At 61.8% G+C, this 23,628-nt stretch overlaps 4 protein-coding genes across 4 annotated transcripts; 3 read left to right on the top strand and 1 right to left on the bottom strand.

Moving 5' to 3' along the window:
* Positions 1 to 549: 549 nt before the first annotated feature.
* Positions 550 to 7,042, top strand: TBL3 (transducin beta like 3). The gene is made up of 22 exons (XM_058709860.1): positions 550 to 684; positions 2,060 to 2,111; positions 2,194 to 2,289; positions 2,373 to 2,420; positions 2,526 to 2,667; positions 2,763 to 2,847; positions 2,932 to 3,102; positions 3,192 to 3,267; positions 3,347 to 3,440; positions 3,527 to 3,708; positions 3,815 to 3,956; positions 4,054 to 4,112; positions 4,198 to 4,301; positions 5,026 to 5,173; positions 5,261 to 5,491; positions 5,573 to 5,643; positions 5,723 to 5,879; positions 5,970 to 6,028; positions 6,308 to 6,411; positions 6,507 to 6,578; positions 6,662 to 6,820; positions 6,904 to 7,042. Exons 1-22 carry the CDS (start codon positions 644 to 646, stop codon positions 7,011 to 7,013), a joined length of 2,403 nt encoding a protein of 800 aa, XP_058565843.1. The 5' UTR covers positions 550 to 643; the 3' UTR covers positions 7,014 to 7,042.
* An 82-nt stretch (positions 7,043 to 7,124) lies between these two features.
* On the bottom strand, positions 7,125 to 9,577 carry NOXO1 (NADPH oxidase organizer 1). Its single transcript, XM_058709862.1, has 8 exons — positions 9,289 to 9,577; positions 9,129 to 9,209; positions 8,899 to 8,974; positions 8,621 to 8,798; positions 8,280 to 8,461; positions 8,081 to 8,185; positions 7,670 to 7,787; positions 7,125 to 7,587 (listed from the first exon to the last, which is right to left on the bottom strand). The coding sequence occupies exons 1-8, from the start codon at positions 9,352 to 9,354 to the stop codon at positions 7,275 to 7,277; spliced, it is 1,119 nt and encodes a 372-aa protein (XP_058565845.1). The 5' UTR covers positions 9,355 to 9,577; the 3' UTR covers positions 7,125 to 7,274.
* A 3,161-nt stretch (positions 9,578 to 12,738) lies between these two features.
* On the top strand, positions 12,739 to 15,440 carry GFER (growth factor, augmenter of liver regeneration). Its single transcript, XM_058710561.1, has 3 exons — positions 12,739 to 13,164; positions 13,551 to 13,747; positions 14,649 to 15,440. The coding sequence occupies exons 1-3, from the start codon at positions 12,904 to 12,906 to the stop codon at positions 14,809 to 14,811; spliced, it is 621 nt and encodes a 206-aa protein (XP_058566544.1). The 5' UTR covers positions 12,739 to 12,903; the 3' UTR covers positions 14,812 to 15,440.
* A 2,564-nt stretch (positions 15,441 to 18,004) lies between these two features.
* On the top strand, positions 18,005 to 22,540 carry SYNGR3 (synaptogyrin 3). Its single transcript, XM_058710696.1, has 4 exons — positions 18,005 to 18,258; positions 20,518 to 20,755; positions 20,863 to 21,005; positions 21,085 to 22,540. Exons 1-4 carry the CDS (start codon positions 18,160 to 18,162, stop codon positions 21,292 to 21,294), a joined length of 690 nt encoding a protein of 229 aa, XP_058566679.1. The 5' UTR covers positions 18,005 to 18,159; the 3' UTR covers positions 21,295 to 22,540.
* Positions 22,541 to 23,628: the final 1,088 nt, after the last annotated feature.

Raw genomic sequence — 23,628 nt, 5'->3', positions numbered from 1 at the left:
GTGAAAGTGCACCCCCTACACTCCGCTCCATCCAGCGCACTAATTTATCGCTCTTCCTTCGCCCACCCTTCTCCCCTGTAGCACCTGAGCTACTTGAAGGCAGGGTTTTGTTTTTTCTCCTCTGGTGTCTCCCAAATGTCTGCGCCAGAGCTTTGCACATAGAATGTGTTCAATAAATATTTGAGAGACTCCGAAGTTACGAGGTCTAGTCGTTTACGGGCGTTACATCTCACACCAGACCATGAGCCCCGAGGCCGGACCTAGTTGACCGCACCGACCGCACTTGCCCCCAAATCCCAGAATGCCGAGGGGGCAGGAGTCTTGGGATCAGTTTAGTAAACATCTTCTACGATTCTCTTTTAAAATTTCCACTAAAAGGCAAACAGCGTGCAAACCCCGTAACTGCCATCTTTGCCCAACGCCCGCAGCCGCCTCCACGCCGCTCTACCCCCGCCCCTCCAGGCCAGAAACGCTTCTTCCGCTTCCTTACGCGGAAGCTGCCCACAGTAAAGATGGCGCCGAGCGCACAGTGCTGATGACGCCATAGTCATGGGCCGTGACGCAATCTGCAGCGCGCCGGCAGTGAGAAGTGGCGAGCCAGGTTCCCTCACGCGGCGGCGGCGGCGGCGGCAGCAGCGACGACATGGTGGAGCCCGTGGCGGGAGTGGGTCGCTTCAAGGCCAAGTGAGCCGGGGCGCTGCGGCTGCGGGTGCCGCCCAGGGAGGGAGCGAGGTTCGCAGCAGGAAGAGCAAATGCGCCCGCCCTGCACGGGGCGCCCATTCGGGCCTGGGGAGAGCCTGAGGGCGGTGTGCGGACTGCCCCGCAGGGGTCGTGGCGGCTGCGTTATTACAAAGTCGGGGGGCCAGCCTCGGTTATTACATCAGGAGCTGGCTTAGGAGTTGTGGATGAAAAAGTCTAGAGGAGGAAGGGTCGGGCTGAGCACAAGTCGCGGCTGGTCCTGGACGGCAGCGGGACGCCTCGACCCTCAGGTACCGGGAGAAGAACCACTCTGGGGCAGGCGGCCTGGAGGCTTTCACCGGCTGTCCCTCTTCAACACGACTGGAGATGGGCGGGTCCGCTGTGGCCCTGGAGGCCCCGCATCCTGTGCTTATTCATTCCCCAAGATCCCCTGACCATCCTGGTGAACCGGACAGACTCATTCCCTCCGTGGGGGCTTGGTGTGATAGAAGAAACATGTCAGGCACATCGTTTCTGTCACTAGTAGTGACGAGCAACGCCTGGTGCCAAGAACATCTCTGTGGGATAGCCACCTGGGTTCGGGGGCTGGGGGACTCCCATTTCATCTTGGTTGTCAGGCTTCCCCCCAGTGGAGTTAGCCAGGCACCACTGAAGTCCAGGAAGAGAGACCCAAGCCACACGCAGGGAACATCCTGTGTGACACAGAAAAGGTCAGCAGAGGCTCCTCCAGCCAGGGTCTCGGAAATCTGTAAGGTGGTGACCTAAGCAGGTGTGTTCTGAAAGGCCTTTTTGGCAGCAGCCCTTGAGGTGGGAGATAGGGGCCTGGTGAAAAGGTTGGAGCAGCTGTCCAGATGAGAGTGCAGTGGCCTGGACCAGCATGGAAGCAGCAGCGGGGGGAGGGAGGAGGCGACAGATGAAGGCTACTTGGTGGGTGGGAGGAAGGGGCCAGGCTTGGGGAAGGGGCCTCCTGGGCCTGGGACTGGAGGACCCTGGGAGATGGCTGTTGCTCCAGGCTGGTACCCTGAGCTGGCCTCCCACGGCCAGCAGGGGGCCCCCAAGGCACAGCCTTCTGGGCTCTGGGGAATCTCTGGAAAGCCTGGGCTGCCGTCCTCCTGCCTGAGGACCTGGCATGAATCACTGCCCAGCTCCGGGTGTCCCGTTCTCTGTGACATGGGGGTAACCAACACCCATCCCACAGTGCTGCTGAGAGAAGATGACAGAAGAGCCACCTCTGACCTCCCATGCCTCTGCCTGGGATCTCCTCCAGGGCAGGGTCCTGTTGGGAGAGCACCCAGCACAGAGCTGGCACCCGGGACCAAGGGGTGGGTGACTCACTGTCTTCCCCCCGTCATCCCTCTAGCTATGCCGTCGAGCGCAAGATTGAGCCTTTCTACAAGGGCGGGAAGGTGCAGGTACCAGCCCGGGGAGGGGCAGAGTGGGGGGGCAGGCAGGGGCTGCAGAGAGCTATCTTGGCTAAGACCCTTCTGTCACCAGCTGGACCAGACTGGGCAGCATCTCTTCTGCGTTTGTGGTACCAGAGTCAACATCCTGGACGTGGCCTCGGGGGCTGTGCTGCGGAGCCTGGAACAGGTGAGGATGGGGAGAGCCAGGGCAGGGGGCAGGTGTGGGGGCAGCCTGTTCTCACGGTACCGTGTGCCAACTCTCGCCTCTAGGAGGACCAGGAGGACATCACCGCCTTCGATCTCAGCCCAGACGACGAGGTACGTGGCGCAGGGACGGGAGGCGGACTCTGGGACCTCTCGGTCCAACTTTGAGGACCTGTGGCCATGCCTCCACACGCCCAGCTGAACCGCCTCCTCCTCCAGGTGCTGGTGACAGCCAGCCGGGCACTGCTTCTGGCTCAGTGGGCCTGGCGAGAGGGCAGCATCACCCGCCTGTGGAAGGCGATACACACGGCCCCTGTGGCCGCCATGGCCTTTGACCCCACCTCCACGCTGCTAGCCACAGGTAGGGCCCTGACTGGGTGGCCGGGCTGGCTGGAGGGCGCACGGTCAGCGGTCTTCGGGCACAGCAGCCCCTTCACTTCAAACACGTTCCCCTAGGCGGCTGCGACGGGGCAGTGCGCGTCTGGGACGTCGTGCGGCACTACGGAACGCACCACTTTCGGGGGTCATCGGGGGTCGTACAGTGAGTCGGGGTCCGGCAGGGCGGGCGGGGCGTTAGGCCCAAGGCGGCACAGCTCACCTGCCCCACCCCCCCACGTGCCCGCAGCTTGGTGGCCTTCCACCCGGACCCCGCACGCCTGCTGCTCTTCTCCTCGGCTGTGGACGCCACTGTCCACATGTGGTCTCTACAGGACCAGTCGTGCCTGGCCACGATGACCGCGCACTACAGTGCCGTCACCTCACTGACCTTCAGCGCGGACGGCCACTCCATGCTGAGGTCAGCGGACAGCCCCTTGGGCCGCACGGGAAGCGGAGGGCTACAGCTGACACTCAAGAACTGAGGTGACTGTCACCCCCCCCCCCCAGCTCAGGCCGGGACAAAATCTGCGTTGTCTGGGACCTCCGGACCCACCAAGCCACGAAGACTGTGCCAGTGTTTGAGGTGGGGGCTCCGGGGGGCCGGGGCCAGTAGAGGGGGCAGGGAGAGGGTGGGTCTGCCTGTCTGACCTGCTTATCCTCAGAGTGTGGAGGCCGCCATGCTGTTGCCGGAGGAGCCGGCACCTGAGCTGGGCGTGAAGTCCAAGGGCCTGCACTTCCTGACAGCCGGAGACCAAGGTGTGCGGGGCCAGGCCAGGGTGGGCACCGGGGGCTGGGGGAGGTCCGTGGACTCGAATCCCAGCACCCCCCCTGCCCCCACGCAGGCCTGCTGCGCGTGTGGGAGGTGGCCTCCGGGCAGTGTGTGTACACACAGCGACAGTTGCCGGGCCCCAAGCAGGAGCTGACCCGCTGCGCTCTGGCCCCTTCCGCCGGCCTGCTGGTCAGTGTCACCGCCGACCACAACCTGCTGCTCTACGAGGCTCGCTCCCTGCAGCTGCGGAAACAGGTGAGCTCCGCCCCTGCCGATTCCGAGGCCCACGGGGGCCGGCCCTCCACTCATGCGGGCTCTGGCTTGTGTCCCTCCTGTCCCCCCCCACCACCACCACCCCCAGTTTGCCGGCTACAGCGAGGAGGTGTTGGACGTCCGGTTTCTCGGGCCCGAAGACTCCCACATCGTCGTGGCTTCCAACAGCCCCAGCCTGAAAGTGTTTGAGCTCCAGACAATGGCCTGCCAGATTCTCCACGGCCACACCGGTGAGCGAGCCGAGCTGATGCCCCCAGCACTTCGTCCTGGGCTGGGCTGCCCTCCTTTACCGTAATCGATGGCCGTTTTCTCCTTGCTTTCTCCCAGATATTGTCCTGGCCCTGGATGTCTTCCGGAAGGGGCGGCTCTTTGCCAGCTGTGCCAAGGTAAGGCATCCGGAGAGGTGTGGAGGCTTGGGTCCCAGGTGGGAAAGTCCAGCCCAGCCTCTGTCCTCACCCCTTTTGTTCCCAGGATCAGAGCATCTGCATCTGGAGGATGAACAAAGCCGGCAAGGTGGCCTGTGTGGCTCAGGGCTCCGGGCACACGCACAGCGTGGGCACAATCTGCTGCTCTAGGTAGTGGGTCAGGGCTGGAGTCCGTGCTCTTGCAGAACCCTGCTAATGGGGGTCCAGCTCAGGGGGATGTGTGGGGGGAAGGCTTTGGCCTTGATCTTTGAGGCTTAGGACTGGGGATATATCACAACACACCAGGGGCACCCCCGGTTGCCGTTGGAAATAGAGGAAGTGGTCTTGGGGCTGGGTGAATAAAAGTGGGGAGGCTTGGGGCGCCTGGGTGGCTCGGTCGGCTAAACCTCCATCCTTGATTTCGGCTCAGGTCTTGATCTCATAGTTCATGGGATTGAACCCCGTGGTGTGGAGCGTTTTGGGATTCTCTTCCTCTCTTTCTGCCCCTCCCCCTGCTCATGCTGTCTTACTTTCTTTCTTTCTGTCTCTCTGTCTCTCTCTCAAAGTAAACTTTACAAACTAGGAAGGGGAGGGAGGTTTCAGGTCAGAAAGAATGACACTGAGCAAGGCTCGGGCAAAGAAGACATTTTCTGCCGGGGACGGGTGGGGTGTTGTTGTGACAAAGTCACCAACTCCGGTGGACCCAGGGCAGGTGGTGGAGAGTGTGAATTAAGTGGTTCCAGAGGCATGTGGGGGTTGTCCAGAAGCTGTCTGCATTCTAGAACGGTCCCCCTGGTTGGGACCATGATCCTGCCGACTCAGGCTGTGATGTCCTGGTAGACAGGGCTGGCCGTGACTCAGCAGGTGTCTCCCCCTACCCCAAATCTGGTCTCAGGCTGAAGGAGACCTTCCTGGTGACGGGCAGCCAGGACTGCACCGTGAAGCTGTGGCCTATCCCTGAAGCCCTGCTGTCCAAGGGTGCATCTTCGGACAGCGGTCCTGTCCTTCTCCAGGCTCAGGCCACACAGCGCTGCCATGACAAGGTGACAGCACGTGGCACATCGGGGCACAGGTATGACAGGGCCCTTGCCGGGATGGGAGTCTGAGTCGCCACCTGCTCCCGTCCCCAGGATATCAACAGTGTGGCCGTTGCCCCCAACGACAAGCTGCTGGCCACGGGCTCACAGGACCGCACGGCCAAGCTCTGGGCTCTGCCGCAGTGCCGGCTGCTGGGCGTCTTTTCAGGCCACCGGCGCGGCCTCTGGTGTGTCCAGTTCTCGCCCATGGACCAGGTGCTGGCCACCGCGTCCGCTGACGGTACCGTCAAGCTCTGGGCGCTGCAGGACTTCAGCTGCCTCAAGGTAAGCTGTCCCCACCGCAGGCCCGGCCCCCCTCCCCGGTGCCGGCTCACATCCTCCCCCCTCACCCGCCCCATCCCGCAGACGTTCGAGGGGCACGATGCTTCTGTGCTGAAGGTGGCCTTCGTAAGCCGCGGTACACAGCTGCTGTCCAGGTGCGGGGGCTGGGGATACGGGTGGGGGTTTGCTGCCGATGGGCCCCAGGACTGAGCCCCCTCCCAATCCCGACCCCAGCGGCTCTGATGGTCTCGTGAAGCTCTGGACCATCAAGAGCAACGAGTGTGTGAAGACTCTGGACGCCCACGAGGACAAAGTCTGGGGGCTGCACTGCAGCCGGCTGGACGACCGTGCCCTTACCGGTGCTAGCGACTCCTGTGTCATCCTCTGGAAGGTATGTAGGCTTGGGGCAGGGGTCGGGGGGGGGCGGGTGGGAGGTGCAGGGCTGCATGCTAGTGCCGGTCCGATCTCGCTCTGACCCTAGGATGTGACCGAAGAGGAACAAGCAGAAGAGCAGGCCAAGCGGGAGGAGGAGGTGGTCAAGTAAGCGTGGGGCCCTCGCCCAGCTCCCCCGTGAGTGCCACCCCCGTGTCAACCACGTCCCGTGTATCGCACCCTTGGAGTGGGGTATACAGGTTTCAGCTATGCTTTATGGCATGGGGAAACTGAGGCTGGAGCAGCAACACAGCTCACCACCAGCAGGTGCTTCGGGCCAGGGTGCTGACTCCTGAGTCAGCCCTCAGATGGCTCCGCTTTCGGTCCCAGCCAGGTCCCCCAGTGACCCTGTTTCCCGCCCCCCCCCCCCCGCCCCCCCCCCCCCAGGCAGCAAGAACTGGACAACCTGCTCCATGAGAGACGGTACCTGCGGGCACTGGGCTTGGCCATCTCCCTGGACCGGCCCCACACTGTGCTGACTGTTATCCAGGGTCAGTGCCGCCTTGGGCCACACAGACGGGGTCTTGGGTCCATCTTGTGCCCCTTCCCTGGGACTCAGTCTCCCCTCTTCCCCTGCCCCCCACAGCCATCCGGAGGGACCCCGAGGCCTGCGAGAAGCTGGGAGCCACAGTGCTGCAGCTGCGACGAGACCAGAAAGGTCGGGTGGGAGGGCAGGCTGGGCAGTGGCCAGTATGGGCAAGGCAGCCAGCGGGCAGGTCTGACTGTCCTTGTCACCCACAGAGGCCTTGCTGCGCTTCTGTGTCACGTGGAACACCAACTCCAGGCACTGCCACGAAGCCCAGGCTGTGCTGGGTGTGCTCCTGCGGCACGAGGCCCCGGAAGAGCTCCTGGCCTACCAGGGCCTGCAGGCCTCACTCGAGGCCCTGCTACCCTACACCGGTAGGTGGGGGGGCGGGGAAGGGGGCCGGGGGGACAGGGCGCGGCCCGGCCAGACCCCCTGACATCCCTCTGTCCTCCTCCAGAGCGGCATTTTCAGCGACTCAGCCGGACACTGCAGGCAGCCACCTTCCTGGACTTTCTGTGGCACAACATGAAGTTGCCCCCCCTGCCTGTGGCCCCCTCTGCTCTCTGAAACATGCTGAAAGATTACTTTTCTACCCTCATTCCCTGTGTCTATCGGGGCTTTGTCTCAGCCCAGGTCCCAGGTCCCACCCCTGTGCCCTGGCCTGGCCAAGACCCAAAAGGCCCTGCCCCTAAGTACAGGCAGACACGAGGTGTGGATCAGTCAGAAGAGCTTTACTCAGGCGATGGAGAAGTATATCTTCCTGGCCCTTCCCGCCAAGGCTCCCACCCCCACATGCTCCTCCTCCAGCCCTGATGGTGGTGGCGGGAATCATTCCTCCCCGGGGTCTGGAGCGTTTGGCTTGCCCTCTGCGCAATTCCACACACCCTCAAGGGGGTCCTTGCGCAGCAGTGCCCTGCGGGTGATGGTGCAGCAGCGGCTCTGAATGGCGCTCAGCGTGGGGCGGGCAGGCACGGTAGGGGGAAGGGTCGCAGCCTGGGAGGTCTCAGGGGAGCCTTGGGCCTCTCCCACTCTAATCTCCTCGCCGTTGGCCTCTCGGTGGAGCCCCGGTCTACTCAGGAGAGCACCCAGGCCCTCTGGTCGCAGCCGCACGGCCGGGAGAAGACCAGAGCGCCTGCCGAACCTGTGAGGAGGGTGGAGTTTGGCCAGCCCTGGACCCTGCCCCGCCCCAAGCTGGGCCCAGCTCCAGCCCCGCCCCCACTCACCTGCACAGCCACCAGCCACGGTCGGATGTTTCCAGCACGCGCACACGCGCCCCTGCGGGCACGGACAGTTCATCCTCGTGGCTGCTCTCATAGGCGAGGGCAGTGCAGAATTGGGGCCCTGGGAATGGGCGCTCGGGGTCACTTGCAGGGCCACAGAGGCCGGGGTCCCCACTTCGCGGTCTCACACAGAATCACCTTAAGGCATCCCCCTGGTAATGGATAGCATGCAAACCCACTGGGGCTCCAGCTCACTGTGGGGACCAAGTACGTGCTATGGGGTCACTGCCCCCACCTAGTCGCCCCATGTCCTCGATCTCCTCCATCTGTTAGGTGTTTCCTGTGGCTCAGCTTTGCTGCAGCCTGCCCAGAGATGGCAGGTGGCTTAGGGTGGGGAGGAGGGCACTGGCATACCACCACTCCCTAGGGGTTGTCGCTCTTGGCCCAAGGCTGCTTCCTCCAGGTAGGGAGCAGGAAACCATGCTGTCTGCTGGTCTTCATTTGCCACCAGCCACCAGCCTGTGGGCAAGAGGCGGGCGGGGATTCAGGTCCCCAAGCCCGCTGAGGTCCCGGAGACAGGTGGTCGAGTCTGCACAGTCCTGTCCAGCCCTACCTGAGGGGTGTCGCAGCAGCACGTCTAGGGCCTCCTGGGCCCGTGCTTGGAAAGGCCGGCCCTGCGTGTCCTGGGTGCTGAAAGTCTGCAGGCAGCGCAGGCTCTGAGCCTCCAGGCCACGGATGGTGAGGCTGTCTGGTGGGCGGGGCGGGGGCTCTTCAGGGGCAGGCAGGATCACCAGACTGGGAAGGGCAGTGGGTGCAGGCCAGAGGTCACCCCTCACCAGTCCGCCCAGCCTTAGCTCCTCGTAGGTCCCACCACAGGCCTTCCCCACCACCACCAGCACCACCCCCAGCCTCCAAGTTCTTCCACAGGCAGGGAGTTGGGGGCGAGTCAGGCACCTGCCAGGTGGCAGTGTGGGCTCCAGGTCCAGGGGTTGCAGCGCAAAGAAACCGGTGAGCACCGGGCTCCGGGACACGCGCTCCGCCGCCCCCAGCAGCGCCTGCGAGTAGGTCTCCAGCAGCCGCAGGCGCGCTAGGCCGCGGCCGGTGCGCCCCCCGCGCACCAACAGCGAAGCGTCTGCGGGCAAGACAGGAACAGGCTGTGGGACCCCTGCCCCAGGGTTCTCTCCGCGGGGTCGCTGGCGCCCCGCCCCTCCCGGGATCCCTGCCGGCCTCACCGCGAAGCTTGGGGAGAACGCGGTCTGATCTCCGCAGCAGGCCCGCCTCTACCGGGAAGGTTTCCTTGAGGGTCTTCTGAGGGAGAACGGGCGAATCGGTCTCTGAGAGTCCACCGGTTCCCTTGGGGGGGGGGGATGGGGTTCCCTTGTGGGGGCAAGGGCAAACGCCCAGGCATGGGTCATTGGTGGGTCTTGCTGCCGGGGATTCGGGGTCCCCCAGGCTCACTCACGTGGAGTGTCTTGAACTCATCCCAGCTCCTGCGCACAAAGGTGTCGCTGTCGTCCGACCAGCTCACAGAGAAGGCAAATGTCTGTTGGGAGAAATATTGGAGGGGCTGGGCCAGGAATTCCCTCCTTCCTTGGGGCTGGCAGGTACCCACCCGGTCATACCTGATGCCGCTCTGTCTGCACTAGGGCCAGTGTGCATACCGACACCGGGTGCCGGGGGCCTGCCATCGCTGTGCCTCCTGAGTCACGGACTTGGGCTTCTGGAGCTAGCCAGGGGCGGCGACCCACTGCGAGTATCCCGCTGCGACCTTGCTCACAGGGGCGAGGGGGACTCCCCAGCACCCGGAAAACTGATTGGAATTCCCCAGGGACGTCCCAGACCTGCCGGGTCTTTGTAGCACTGCCCTACCCTCCGTCCTTCCCAGCTTCCTCACAGTGCCCAAAGTAGAAGATCTGGGTGGAGGGACAGCAACGCAGGGCTTGGTTGGGGGGGGGGGGGGGGGCGTGGAGCGCCAGCCAGTGGGGTTGGCAGGGGTGAGGCAAGGAGGCGGTGGAGGGTGGGGACTGTAGCTGGAGGCCCTCTGGCCTGAGTCTGCCACCGAAAGGAGGAGGAAAAGAAAGCCATCAAAGTGCCGCCAGGTCTGGCCTACCTCTCCCGCTCTTCCACGCCCTGTGCTGCTGGAACTGGGACTAGGGAGGGCCTCCTCCGGGGCGTGCTCCATGACCTGTCTTTGAACTCACCTGGGAAGTCTGGAAGCAGGGACCCAGTGCTGAGAGCTTTGTGAACATTGTTTGGCTTAATATTCATATTGGAGGGAGGACCTCTTAATGTTCCCAAATCACAGAGGAGGAAATTTGTATTCAATGGAGAGTTAATATCAGTTTTTCTGGATGCGTTGGGGAGGGGTGGGAGTGACTTGGGGCAGGACAAAGAGGGTCCATCCCTGCAGTCACTGGCACTTGGGGGAGGTGGTGACTAGGACGGTTTTGAGAGCTGCCTCTGAATTTCTGATTTATCACAATTTACTGCAAACACAACCTCTGAAATCAGAGGTGACTAAGTGAAGCGAGGAGAAGTTAGGCCCCGGAATCCCCAGACGAGGCGTGCTCACGTGCCCCACATCTCTGAGCTGCTTCCTTACAGGGATGATTTCCAGAGGTCCATCCAGCCCTAGTATATGGTGGCCTTTCCTGCTGTTGGGGCCACCAGCTCTATGTTGGGACTCCAACCCCAATCTGTCCAGGGAGGGGTTAGCCTCTAGGGCAGCCCTCCCAGAAACCACCCTGGCCTTGACAAAGGGCCTTTGTGTATCTGTCCAACCAGCAGCTCTCTCTGAAGCCCTCAAACCTTCCCTGGATTTGGCCCAGGCAATGAACACCTGTGGACACAGGCCTGAACTGCAGGGTGCCTTCAGCCCAGCCGTCACACTCCTCCAAGCTCATTGGGGGCCGTGCTGAGGGCCCAGCTGGCCTGGCAGGGTCCAGGGTGGGGCAGACTCTTCTCCCCTGGAAGACAGAGGAGAAAAGCTGGGGAAGAGTCGGTTTATTCACAGCCAGGGACCCGGAACACTGCTGAGACCTCTCCCTGCCCCAACTGAAAACCCCTGCTCCGCAGCACCAGCAACCCTGTTTCCTTTCTATCCCCTCTCCTTAGCCCCCACCCTCACCTCTCCCTTGGACAACTGCCCCCTCCTCCCATGCCCGTGCTCCTCACTAGCTCCCATGAAATCCACTCTCCAGAGGAATCTTTGCAAAATACAAATGGGGGGTGATGAGGTTTTAGGGTAACGGGCGGAGGGGGAGGTCCAGAGCTGACGGCCAAGAAAGACTTCTTAGACGTCTTGGGTGCAAAAAGGCAATTTTATTAAAGCACGGGGACAGGATCCATAGGTAGGAAGAGCTGCACTATAGGTGCGGGGTGACCATTTTACGGAGTTGGGGAGAGGGAGTTACTAGAATGAGATTGTCATATACTAAAGACTCACAGATTATTGGAGGCCTAGCTATTGTGAAACTAAGGTTGTTTTTTCCTCTAGCAAAGCATTAACGTTAAGACAGTAGTGAGTTCCTGGACTTTAGGCTATTGCAGGATTGCCTTCTTCTGGTAAACTGGTGGAGACTTACCAGTTTAACCATTTTTTTTTCTTTTTGTCCAGAGTGTCCAAGGAATATCACATATCCCACCTGAGGGTGGGGGGTGTGCTAGCTTGTGCCTGGCCCCTCAGCCTGCCTCATGCTCCTTCATCAGGGGGCGCCTGAGTGGATCATTCCATTGAGCGTCCGACTCTTGATTTTGGCTCAGGTCATGATACCAGGATTGTGAGGTCAAGTCACGCTTCGGGCTCCGCACTGAGTGAGGAGCCTGCTTCGGATTCTCCCCCACCCCCCACTGCCTCTCCCTTGCTCTCTTTTTCAAATTAGAAACAAACAAACCAACGCAGAAATGGGATCAGGTCGGGGTAGCCCTGCCCCAAATTGTCCAGCACCTTCCTATGGTCCTTAAAATAAATTCCCAGCTCCGAGGGCAGTTGATGAGGCCCTCCCGTGCTCCTGCCTACCTTTGGGTCTCTCCTCCCACCACCTTCCCCAGGTCCTGTCCCACTTTCCCGCCCTTGCGAGAGTCTAAGACCCTCTCATCTCCAGCCTTGGCCTTGACTGCCCTCCTTAGCCGATTCCTCATCCTTCAGGCCCCTGCCTAAGGGTCACCTCCTCAATGAGGCCTCCCTGACTTACCACGCCCTGTTCATGGTCCCCATAATTTGTAAGTGAACATTTGTTAGTGTGACTCCTTTTTTGTTTTGTTTTTACTTTTTCCGTCTTGACCACTGGACAAGGAGCTGAGGAGGTCAGGGACGGATCTTGTGCCCACCCTGACCAGCGCCTAGACCAGTGGTTGGAACAGATTAGGCACTACGCAAATATTTGCATAATGAATGAAAGTAGGTATAGAAGCTGAGACGACTCCCCAGGTGGAAATAACCCCTTCGGGCAGGCTGTAGGATCCGGGCTATTCCTGGCCAGGAGGAGCCCAGAGCCGCGCGCCGCCTTCTTTGCAGGCACAGCCCCGCCCCGCGTTGCCAGGCGCCCGTTGTCGCCCGGAGGGACCCGCGGGACCCAGGCCCTAGCGCGCGCCTTCTCTGTGCGCTCAGGGCACCGTGCCTCGTTGCCATGGCGCCGCGCCTCCCTCCGCTGGGCGCGCCCCGGCTGAGGGCACAGAGCCTGGCCGCGGGCACGCGGGGCGGTCAGAGCAGAGCGATGGGGGCGTCACGGGCCGGAACACGGACTTCGCCTCGATCGCAGCAGCCTGAGTCCAGCGCGCGGCCGCGACGCGTTTTCCACAACACGCTGCTCTTCTACTGGAGGAAGCGGGAGCGCCGCCACGGACGACGCAAGCCGGGCTCGGGACGCGGATCGAGGCCCAGCGACGCGGCCAGGATCCGGGCTGCTGGCCCTTCGCCCACGCCGACCCGGACCCAAGCCTCGGGTTCTGCAGCCTCTCGGGCGCGGTCTTCGGCCCACAGCCCTACCTCCCTGCCGGATCCCGCCCCGACCCCGGGCCCCGCCCCCGACCCCGCCCCCAGCTCCAGCCCCAGCCCCAGCCTCAGCCCCAGCTCGAGCCCGTCCTCCCAGCCCGCGGCCGAACCCGAGCCTGCGCCCGCGGCGCGCGCGTCCGGGTCCTGTGGCCGCGCCCTGGCGGCGGCGCGCGCGCTGGCCTGGCGGCCGTCTTGGAGGCCCATCTGGAGGCCGAGCTGGCCCGGCAGGCATTGCGCGGGCAATATGGCGGCGCCCGGCGAGCGGGGGCGCTTCTACGGCGGGAACCTCTTCTCGTTTCTGCCCGGCGGCGCGCGCTCCGAGGTGATGGACGACCTAGTGACGGACGCGCGCGGCCGGGGCGCGGGGCGGAGAGATGCCGCTGCCTCGGCCCCGACGCCAGCCCCGGCGCCGACCTCCGATTCTCAGGTCGCCGAGGATACGTCCCGGAGGCGGCCCTGCCGGGCCTGCGTGGACTTCAAGACGTGGATGCGGACGCAGCAGAAGGTGCAGATGCACCCCGGGGCCGCCACCTACCCGCAGAGGCCCGCGAGCCCGGCTGACCCCTAGTCCCGGCCCGCACAAGCACCCGCGCCCTCGGCCCCCACACCTTGCTTGTTCTCGGGCCCCCGCGCTGATCTCCCAAGGCCCAAGCCGAGGGGCCCCACGGGCCCTATGCCTGACAGACATGTGCCCCGCAGGGTAGGCTGCCCCTAAACCTTGCCCCGAGGGAGGCCCGGCCTTTAGGCTTTCAGCCACACGTGTGCCGGATCGGTGGCCTAGGACTTCTGTCTCAAGACAGTGAGCCTCTGTCTTGGGGCGGGGAAAAGGGGAGTCTTGTCGCCTCCTGGTCCAGGGAGGTGAACTGACCCTTGGTCGATCTCCTCCCGCAGCGGGACAGCAAGTTTAGGGAAGATTGCCCTCCCGATCGCGAGGAACTGGGCCGCCACAGCTGGGCTGTCCTCCACACCCTGGCTGCCTACTACCCCGATCTGCCGACCCCAGAACAGCAGCAAGACATGGCTCAGTTCATACATTTATTTTCCAAGTTTTACCCGTGTGAGGAGTGTGCCGAAGACATAAGGAAGAGGTAAGTTGTGTCCGCCTCATCTGTAGGCCGCAGAGCATCGGCCTGGGCTTGGGGCCCCTAGCTGATGTCATAAAGGGGAGCCCGGACAAGTAGGTGCAGAGGTGACAGAGGGTTTCCCGGAGCAGGGAGCACCAGCACTGGGCTTTGGATCCACTGAGCCATCTCCTTTCTCCTCAAAGGCCAAGCTGCTCGGGGCTGCTGCTTTCTACAGCCAGAGGCGCCTGGCCAGGCTTCTCTTACAAAGTCTCTTGCTTAGCACTGGAGGCCCGGGCAGGTTAAGGAGTCCACTTTGCCTGACTTCTGGAGCAGGACTGCTGATCTCGAGACCTTGAGAATCCACTGGTTTTGCTTCCTTAGAGTTCCTTTTTCCTCAATGGGGGGCCCAAGAGCTGTTGTTTGGCACGCAGGAGGTGTTTCTGGGCTGAATGTGGGGGCCAGGGCAGCCCTGTGAAGCCTGGGCAGTTGGAACAGGTCCCTTGCTAAGCTGATGCACTGGGGCTCCAGGTGCTAGAAACAGGTTTGGTTTTCGGTTATGCCTTTGTGCTGGCCCCACCCCTTCCACACACTGCCTGGGGCCAGGGATGCTCGGGGAGACTTCTTGATTGTTATGAGGTTGTAAAGTTGCCTGGTTTGTGCCTTCATGTCTTGCTCTGAGCTGTTGTCAGGGTTTGCCAAGCTCCTCAGGAAGGGGGCCCGAGCTGGCCGAGGAGCCCGTCACTGTTGGACACTGCAGGATCAGCCCTGTTCTGGGAGCTCCTGTGTCTCAGCACAAGGGCACTCTGGGTGTAGCTGACAGCAGCACCCCAGCTTTCCTCCCTGGATGGAGCAGGCAAGGAGCTGGAGGGGCAGGGGCAGTGGGGCCACTGCCCGTCCACATCCTCTACGTGATTCCGCCACACAGGATATGCAGGAACCAGCCAGACACGCGCACCCGGGCGTGCTTCACCCAGTGGCTGTGCCGCCTGCACAATGAAGTGAACCGCAAGCTAGGCAAGCCGGACTTTGACTGCTCGCAAGTGGACGAGCGCTGGCGTGACGGCTGGAAGGATGGGTCCTGCGACTAGACGGTGGCCGGCAGAGCCATGGGACAGCAGCCTGGGCCTGTGGGCAGCCTGGCCAGAGAGGGGCGGGGCACTCATTAAAGTGCATCGGAGCCACAGCCTGTCGTGTCTCAGTTGGGTGGTCCCCAGACACTGCTCTTGGGGCCCTTTCCCTCTTAGGTCTGGAGTACAACTGGAGGTGCCTGCCACAGACACCCTGCTGGCTCCTCCTCGGCCGAGGCCCCGGGGGCTGCAGGTGAAGGAGGCAGGAGCAGTCCAGGCTGTGCCTTCCATTCAGAATGCAGCCTCCATGCCCTGGGGCCCACTTGCCTGCACGAGAAAGTGAAGGGCCTGCCTGGGCTCCCTGTCCTGCTCCTCGAGGCTGGGCCAAGGTCTCCCCACCATGTAGCTAGACTGCTGCAGTGACCACAGCTCCGTAGGCTGAGTGCTGTCAGTAATTCGGGAAAAGAGGCCTGGGGGCGGAGGCGCCCCCGCCCCCGCTCGGTCCCTTCGGGGAGAGCACAGGCAGGCTTCTCTGAGGCTGCACTAGTGCTGCTGCCCGCCTCCTGTCCAGCACTTACCTGTACCAGGCCTGACGCAGGCGTGTGGGGCCAGCCTCAGCTTGAGACCAAAATAAAATGATGGAGAGGTGACCAAGGGCCTGGCTTCGGCGTGTTCTGTGCTGGGACTTGCGGCGAGGGACAGGGCCTGTCCGCGCCGCCCTGGGCAGCTGCTTCCTTCTGTCCACGTTCTGCTCAGAGGAGGGCAAGGTCGCAGGGCAAGAGCAGCCCAGGAAGCCCCAGGAACAGCACTGGAGCCGAGGGCAGGTCAGAGGTGAGTGGGAGGTCAGACGGCACCGAGTCTTCAAGGTCCCGGCAAGGACTTTGTTTCAACACCCACCTACCTCCCGTGATGGGGAGGTCTCAGAGGATTTGGAGCCAGGGAATGGCAAGATGAGTTCCCAAAGGTTCCTCTGGCTGCGGATCTGGGCTGAGGCAGGTGTGGGTGAGAGCAGGGAGGGCAGGCACGTGACCGCGGAGAGGCAGGCTTGCCCCAGGGTAGCAGTAGAGCCAAGAGAAAGGAGCCAGAGTGGACCGTGGGGTTTGGGCCCCAGCAGCTGGGAGGATGAAGTTGCTCTGGGTATCAGTGCCCTGGAGAAGGCTGTGGGTGGAGCAGGCTTGGCGTCTTCCCGGATCTGCTCCCAGGCCCAGGCGTGGCCCCCAGCCAGAATGGACCAGTAACAAGCAGCCCCATCCCTGGGGTCCTAATGCCCTGGTCATCTCTGTGCTCATGGCATCTTGGCAGAGGCATGGCAGAGGCAGAGCCTTTGGCATGGCTTCCTCAGCGTCTTCCCCCAACCAGCACCACAGGGGTGCTGGCTTCGGCAGGGCCTCCCCAGAGAGGACAGTGGCGCAAAGGAATCGGAGGCAGGGAGCAGCCGGCAGAGAAGTCGCGCCGCTTTCCTCCTCTGGGTGGACTTTTCCCTGCACGTGGCTTATTTCTAGCCTCCCAAGTCACCTGCTAGTTGGGGAACCGGCTGGCCTCTCTAGGGGTGCTGTGGTTGGCTCAGGAACACACCGCCTGGATGTTCCCTTTTCCCATAACTCTGGCTTCCTGGAGGCTCCCCCCGCCCCCAAATCCAGGCGAAGGCAAGTGGGACTATAGTTCAAGGGGAGGTTCTGGCTTGAGCTGTCACAGCACACAGACCAAGAGAGTGAGCGGAGAGGGAGGAGAAAAGCCCCAGGACCATGCCCTGGGACCCCCAAGGTTCAAAGGTCACAGGAGGTCACAGGTTGGACAAGAGGAGAGAACCCCAAAAGGGTGATGAGAAAGGGCTCACGAAATAGGAATGTGAGGAGAGGGCGACACCTGGAAACATGGGGTGGGGACATCTGAATTGTCCCTGGGACTAAAGGGAGCAATACCAGGGGGCATCCGGACAGGAAGGGGGTCAGGAGTAGAGGTTTGCTTTTCAGGCCCAAGAAAGCAGCCTGTTGGGATACTGATGCAAATGGTCACACAAAAGGGGCAAACAGATGGTGCTCAGGACAGACCAGGAGCTGTTGCTGACAGATGAGGGTGACCGACCAGATGCACAGTGGAATGGACCACGAGTCTCACCGGCGACACTTCTGGCCATGCCTGCCTTGGGATGGCTTCCACACTGGAATGGGACCAGGCATCACTGTGCACACGGACAGCACAGCAAGGACCCTCTGAGCACCAGTCACTTTCTGATGTGATGAGGGAACTCAACCAGCTGCCTGTGTGTGATCTGAAAAATGGGGGGGGGGGGGGGGCTCTGACAGTCCCTGCCTCCCACCATTGTGGTGCCACACCTGGCACTGTAAATGATCCAGAAATGCCAACGTTTCCTATCGATGCCCAAGCCACAAACACAGCATTTGTCCTGGACCCTGCCAGGCTGGCCAAGAAAAACGGGAGGAGGGGACCCTGTCTAACTTGGGCTCGGGGATCTGCACAAGGGACCCGGTGGGGACCCCAGCCTGTCCAAACTCCCCATCTCATGTTTCTTCCCACCCTGTGGCCCCAAACTAAACATGTCAGCCTCAAGTGGTTGGGGAGACCCAGGAGTGTGATGGGCTCACTGGGGACCCTTGGAATGACAGCCTCCAGCCACCGAAAAGGAGCAGAAATGTCCCCCAAGCCCCACCCATGCTGGCCTGTGGGCTCTGTCCTCCTTGATAAGTGCCTCTGCGCGGCAGAGGCCGTTCTCTCTCCCTGTCAGGGAGGTTAGGACCTTCCGAAGGAGAAGCTAGGATGCAACTGTGTGGGTTCATAGGAAGGGCCCAGTAATTTCTCTCTGGTCTGCGGGGAACCAGGGACGGGGAGTCGGGTTCCCCTTCCCTGAGGGCTGGCTGGGGAAGACGCTGGAGCCCTAGCGGGTTACCCTTCACTCGCCAAAGAGCTCAGCTCAGAGGGGCGGGGTCAGGTTCGTCTGTCCCTTCGCCTGGCTGCGAGAAAGGCTGAGCCCAGCGTCTCCCTGCCCTGCTGACTCCCGACTTCACCCGTGAGGGGCGACTCGGACCCCTAGCCCCTGCTCCAGACACGGGCTCGGCGGGTGGTCTGCATCTCAGAGCGGGGTCTAGCAGGTGACTGTAGGGGGTGGGTCGGTGGGCGGGCGGAGGCAGGGGCGGGCTCCAGCCCGGCGCGCGGACCAGTTGGCGGGGGGCACCGGCTCGGCCCCGCCCCGCGCGCCCCCGCCGCGGCCGGCGCGCGCTCCCGGGAGGCGGCGGCAGCAGCGGCAGCGCCAGCAGCATCGGCAGCACACCCGGGCGGCCTCGGGCGGGGCCGGCTGGACGGACAGACAGACAGAGGGCGCCGGGGGCGCACGTCCCTCCTGGGCCAGCCATGGAGGGAGCCTCGTTCGGCGCGGGCCGTGCGGGGGCCGCCCTGGACCCCGTGAGCTTCGCCCGGCGGCCCCAGACCCTGCTGCGGGTCGCGTCCTGGGTGAGTGGCCCCCGCCACGGTCCCCGATCCCGCCTCGCCTCGCATCCCTCGTCCTTTCCCGCTGCCCCTAGCCCCTCGCCCCCATCCTTGTCCCCGCGGGCCCCTCCCCCGCCGGCCGCAGGTTGGGGTGACGTCACCGGGCTGGGCGCGCCCACCTGCGGGAGGGGGAGGGGCCGGCGGCAACCGCCGGGGACCTTGAGAGGTCACCGCCCGCCGCCCCCATCCTCCAATTCCTCCTTAGGTCTAACTCTGTCCCCTACCTTAGCCCTCGCTCCGTTTTTCTTGCTCTCACGACCTGGAAGCGGGCACAGGGGCGGGGACGGGATTGGGCTCGAGCGCTCCATCTCAGCACGAGGAGGGGGCTGTGGGAGCCAAGTGTATCAGGCAGAGCTTCCGCCCGCTTCTCCCCCACACACATCCTCCAGCCTCCTTCGAAGGGAACTGGCCCTTTCCCAGGCCCCCCAGTTGCAATTGTGAGTGTGGGGGTGCTCTGGGATCCCTCTGGGTGGGGCAGCAAGAAGGGGCTCTGCACTAGAAGGACTTCCTGGGGGTGGTGTGGGAGGGGCAGATTTGGGCACAGCCTCGCCCAGTGGGGCATCCCTAGAGGGGGCGTCCTGCTTCCCCCTCGAACGCCTCCAGGCAGGAAAGATGGAGAGGTGGGGTGACTATATGGGTTTTGTGTAGCCGCTGGCACTTGGTGCCAGCTGCACCTGCCCGCTTGTCTTCAAGGAGAGCGATGCCCAGGGTGGGCTGACTTGGGGCAGACCAGGATAGGACCCCTGTATCCTAGTGCCAGCTCTGGTGCGACTTGTGGACCACCCTGGGGGCACATATCCGTACCCCACACCTCGGTTTCCCTCCGGACTTCATCTCAAGGAGCTGGCGAAGGAAAGGAGAGAAATGAAGTTGAAACTGAAGGTCTGTTTTTAGAAACACAGCGCTGCCCAGAGCTAAAACAGCAGCATCAGGTTTAAAATGACTGTGGTCCACGGGTGCCTGGCTGGCTCAGTCGGTAGAGCATGTGACTCAGGGTCGTGAGTTCAAGCCCCACATTGGCTGTGGAGCCTACCTTAAAAAATAATAATAATAAAATTAAATAAATAAATAAATAAATAAATAAATAAATAAATAAATAAATAAAGTAAAATGACTATGGTCCGCTGCCACCTGCCTTCCAGCCTTTGTGGGCACGGGATGCTGTGGTTTGACTGAAACCCGAAGGTTAATAGTATCGCCTTTTGAGCCGGAACACTTATGGTGCCAATAATCAGTCACATGGGGCTGTCATCCCTTGGGTGCCCACCAAGTGCAGCACGGCAGGTGGGCATTATTTCTCTGGCCCCAATACTCCATGGGCTGCACCTGTTACTGTATTTGGCATGTTAAGAAGCAGGGCCACACAGCTCCCGGATGCTGAGGGTGGGCTCTAGGCAGGGCCTGGATGTCAGCTGTGCAACTGTCCCTCCGCGGCTTCCCTGTGTGGTCTGGCCCCTCTCTTCACACCTGCTTCCCACAGCGCCACCCGCTGGAGCCTGGGAATCACTGATCCAGGTGAAGGCTCCTGTTCCTACAGTCTGGAGTGTGGGGGCCCTGCGGTGCTGATGACCCAGTTTGAATGTCAGCCCCATCTTTTATCAGCCAAGTGACTTCACTAATTGGAGCCCCAATTTTCCCATCTATAAAGGGGATAAGAACAATGGCCCCCTTGTGGTTTGCAGGGAGGATTCTATGAGGAATCCATGTAAAGTCATGGTTTTAAGCATAGTGCCTGAGCATAGTAGATGCTCACTAAATGGTACATGTCCATAATTTCTAAAAATGTTTTTATTTATTTTGAGAGAGAGAGAGAGAGAGAGAGAGACAGACAGACAGAGTGCGAGTGGGGAGGGGAAAAGAGAGAGGGAGACACAGAATCTGAAGCAGGCTCCAGGCGCTTAGCTGTCAGCACACAGCCCGAGGCGGGGCTTGAACCCATGAACTGTGGGATCGTGACCTGAGCTGAAGTCGGAGGTTTAACCGACTGAGCCACCCAGGCGCTCCAATGTCCCAAAATTTTTAAATACGTGAGGGAGGTATTAAGGGAAGGGTGCCCGAAGATCCTCCCATCCACAGATGGGCCCTGTGCTGCAGGGAGAGGTAGGGACAGGCCCGAGGGCGTGAGCAGTCGCGGTGGGTGACGGGGACATCCGCCTCGGCTGGGAAGGGGGCGCCACCGCAGGGCCCTGAGTGCCCCTGCCCCCTCCCTCCCGCCGCCCGCAGGTGTTCTCCATCGCCGTCTTCGGGCCCATAGTCAACGAGGGCTACGTGAACACCGACAGCGGCCCCGAGCTGCGCTGCGTCTTCAACGGGAACGCGGGCGCCTGCCGCTTCGGCGTCGCTCTCGGCCTGGGGGCCTTCCTTGCCTGCGCCGCCTTCCTGCTGCTCGACGTGCGCTTCCAGCAGATCAGCAGCGTCCGCGACCGCCGCCGCGCGGTGCTGCTGGATCTGGGCTTCTCAGGTGGGCGGGGCCGGGCCGCGGGGCGGGGCTTCGTTCGGGGCGGGGCTTGCCGGCGGTGGGAGGGGCCTCCCGCGCCGGCCTCCCCTGACTCGCGCGCCCGCCCGCAGGGCTCTGGTCCTTCCTGTGGTTCGTGGGCTTCTGCTTCCTCACCAACCAGTGGCAGCGCACGGCGCCCGGGCCCGGCACGCTGCAGGCGGGAGACGCGGCGCGGGCCGCCATCGCCTTCAGCTTCTTCTCCATCCTCAGCTGGGTGAGTGCGGCCGGCGGGGGCCGGGCCGGGGCCGGGGCGGGGCGGGGTCGGTGCTGGCTGACCCCGGGCTCCCCCTCAGGTGGCGCTCACTGTGAAGGCCCTGCAGCGGTTCCGCCTGGGCACGGACATGTCGCTCTTTGCCACCGAACAGCTGGGCGCCGGGGCGGGTCAGGCCTATCCTGGCTACCCGGTGGGCAGCGGCGTGGAGGGCACCGAGACCTACCAGAGCCCTCCCTTCACCGAGACCCTGGACACCAGCCCCAAAGGGTACCAGGTGCCTGCCTACTAGTGGCCGGCAGGCCCCCACCAGGGCTCGGAGGCTGCCACCAAAGCAGGCAGGGTCCAGGGCGTCCTGGGACCTCCCTCAGGTCCTTCTGGCCCAGCGCCAGGGACAGAGGGGGTGGCCACTGTGGGCCATCTGGGGCCAAGAGAGGGTAGCCCCCAGGGTGCCTAGGCTGCCCCTCCCCAGGTTCCCCCTGTCCCCTTAGGCGCTGGCCCCAGGCCCAAGGTCCTGAGGAGGGGACAGTGCGGTCTTGGACGTGTGTCCTCCAACCTCTGGTGAATCAGCCTGGGAGGGGGCCATTCCTCTCCTGAGTCAGCTAGCCCCCGGGTCACCTGTCCACTCTGGGGTCAGGGGTCTAGCTGTCCACAGCTAGGCGCAGGGGCTGCCCCCCAGACATGGGCGCTGTTCACATCCCATGTCCCTGAGGGTAGTGACGGTCCCTGCTCCTGTTGTGGTGGCTCGCCCCATGGGGCTGTGCGAGCGCTCTCTCTGGAGCTTCCACCCACTTGCCCTCACAGGCTCGCTAGAGTAGCCTGGTCCTGTTGATGTTGTGATTGTGGTCAAGACCTCGGGCTTCACCTCCTAGTTCCCCGCAAGCAGCCTCACTGTCTGTGGCCCCTGCTCCCATCCCCACCTGCCTTGGCCCGGGAGCCTGCCCACATGTGGGCATTCTGGGCTAGGAAGGCACAACACGGCTCTAGGCCTGGCCACCTGCCCTCTCCCACCCCGTTCAGTAAGACCTTGCCTAAGGGAGGCTTGGGACGCCTGGGTGCCTGGAGACACAAGCCCCTCACAAGGAGGGAGGCCCAGAGGCTCCCCATGCCCACAGTGCCCCGGACACGGCCGATCTGTGCAAACCCCTTTACCTTGGCTTCCCGGACAATCCCCTCAGCAAACTGCCCTGCACCCCCGTGGTAAGGCACAGCCCAAGGTCGGGGGACCTCTGCGTAGCTGACGACTCATGCATTGCTCAAAGCCGGCTTTTTACATTATGTCAATACCAAATGCGGCTGCCACATTTCATTCTTACAGACAGACGCCTCCCTCTGGAGTTGCAGTTGAGTGACAGCCCTGTACGTTGTAGCATAGACCAATTATGTGTGGGTATTTAAGTGAACATGTTTACAATTTTTGTATCTATGGATCTTTCTCTCCCTCTTCCCAAAGAACAATCCCTGATGGTGTATTTTCAGTGTCCCCATGTTTCAACTGCAACTTCTTTACAATAAAGACTGTAAGTGAGTTTCCTCGGCACAGTCTCCGAGTCATTTCTACCCCTGCCCCTGCGGGTGTCAGAGGTTGGGATCTGCCCCATCAGCGCCCAGAATCCAGGAAGGGGCGGCAAGGGGAGGTCAGGCTGATGCCCACATTCTGGGGGTCCCTGAGGCCCCCACCACACATCCCTCTGGGTGGCTCAAAGCAGGAGACCCCTCTCTCTCTCTTTTTAATCTAAACTGGTTGTTTGTTTGTTTGTTTGTTTGTTTAACGTTTATATCTGAGAGAGACAGACAAGGATGATTATCCTTTGTGGGTTATCTGTGTTTCCTTTTTGGTAAAAGGTATTATAAGTTGTATTATGTTGAGATGTGGCTTTTTAAAGAATTATCCTGTTTAGTACTTGTGTTATGTGTGTGTGTTTTTAAACAACCATTTATTAATCTCCACACAACTCCAATGTGGGGTTGGAACTCACGACCTGAGATGGAGTCACGTGATCTACCAACAGAGCCATTCAGGCGCACCCCAGTGCTTATTAAGCTTTCTATCTTTCTTCAATGCTAAGAAAAGCAGTCATTATTTCTCTGCCTGTGCCCTTCTTTACATGTCTGCCTTCCATTCCTGGGACCCCACCAGGTGCTCCATGCAGCTTCCAGAGCCACATTCCATGGCCAGCTAACTCCATCTCTGGAGATTTTCCCAGCTTGGTCTTGTTTGCTTTTTTTTTTTTTTAATTGTTTTTTAATGTTTATTTTTGACAGAGAGAGAGAGAGACAGAGCATGAGGGGGGAGGGGCAGAGAGAGGGAGGCACAGAATCCGAAGCAGGCTCCAGGCTCCGAGCTGTCAGCACAGAGCCCCACGCAGAGCTCGAACCCATGAACCGTGAGATCATGACCTGAGCCGAAAGTCTGACGCTTCACCGACTCAGCCACCCAGGTGCCCCTCATTTCTTAGATTTCTAATTGTTTGATAACCTTCTGGTTGAGAGAAATGGCCTTGAGAACTGTCTCTGGGGCTGGAATGCCAGCTTGGCCACATCTGAGCAGGGCTGTCTCAGGTAAGTCTCTCAGCTTGTCTGTGCCTCAGCCTCCCCTTCTGTAAGAGGGGAGAATAATTCTGGT

Source organism: Neofelis nebulosa, chromosome 18, assembly GCF_028018385.1.
Source record: "Neofelis nebulosa isolate mNeoNeb1 chromosome 18, mNeoNeb1.pri, whole genome shotgun sequence".
Classification (NCBI taxonomy): Eukaryota; Metazoa; Chordata; class Mammalia; order Carnivora; family Felidae; genus Neofelis; species Neofelis nebulosa.
This window is presented reverse-complemented; position numbering and strand designations above follow the sequence as displayed.

Bases quoted from the DNA above. Each gene is read 5' to 3' on its own strand.
- TBL3 (XM_058709860.1), top strand. From the start codon at position 644: ATGGTGGAGCCCGTGGCGGGAGTGGGTCGCTTCAAGGCCAA. The intron at 4,113-4,197 runs GTAAGGCATCCG...TTTTGTTCCCAG, and splicing joins TCTTTGCCAGCTGTGCCAAG to GATCAGAGCATCTGCATCTG. The intron at 5,492-5,572 runs GTAAGCTGTCCC...CCCATCCCGCAG, and splicing joins AGGACTTCAGCTGCCTCAAG to ACGTTCGAGGGGCACGATGC.
- NOXO1 (XM_058709862.1), bottom strand. From the start codon at position 9,354: ATGGCAGGCCCCCGGCACCCGGTGTCGGTATGCACACTGGCCCTAGTG. The intron at 9,210-9,288 runs GTATGACCGGGT...TTCTCCCAACAG, and splicing joins TGCAGACAGAGCGGCATCAG to ACATTTGCCTTCTCTGTGAG. The intron at 8,799-8,898 runs GTGAGGCCGGCA...TCTTGCCCGCAG, and splicing joins CGTTCTCCCCAAGCTTCGCG to ACGCTTCGCTGTTGGTGCGC.
- GFER (XM_058710561.1), top strand. From the start codon at position 12,904: ATGGCGGCGCCCGGCGAGCGGGGGCGCTTCTACGGCGGGAACCTCTTC. The intron at 13,165-13,550 runs GTGCAGATGCAC...CTCCTCCCGCAG, and splicing joins GGATGCGGACGCAGCAGAAG to CGGGACAGCAAGTTTAGGGA. The intron at 13,748-14,648 runs GTAAGTTGTGTC...TCCGCCACACAG, and splicing joins GCCGAAGACATAAGGAAGAG to GATATGCAGGAACCAGCCAG.
- SYNGR3 (XM_058710696.1), top strand. From the start codon at position 18,160: ATGGAGGGAGCCTCGTTCGGCGCGGGCCGTGCGGGGGCCGCCCTGGAC. The intron at 20,756-20,862 runs GTGGGCGGGGCC...GCCCGCCCGCAG, and splicing joins GCTGGATCTGGGCTTCTCAG to GGCTCTGGTCCTTCCTGTGG. The intron at 21,006-21,084 runs GTGAGTGCGGCC...GCTCCCCCTCAG, and splicing joins TCTTCTCCATCCTCAGCTGG to GTGGCGCTCACTGTGAAGGC.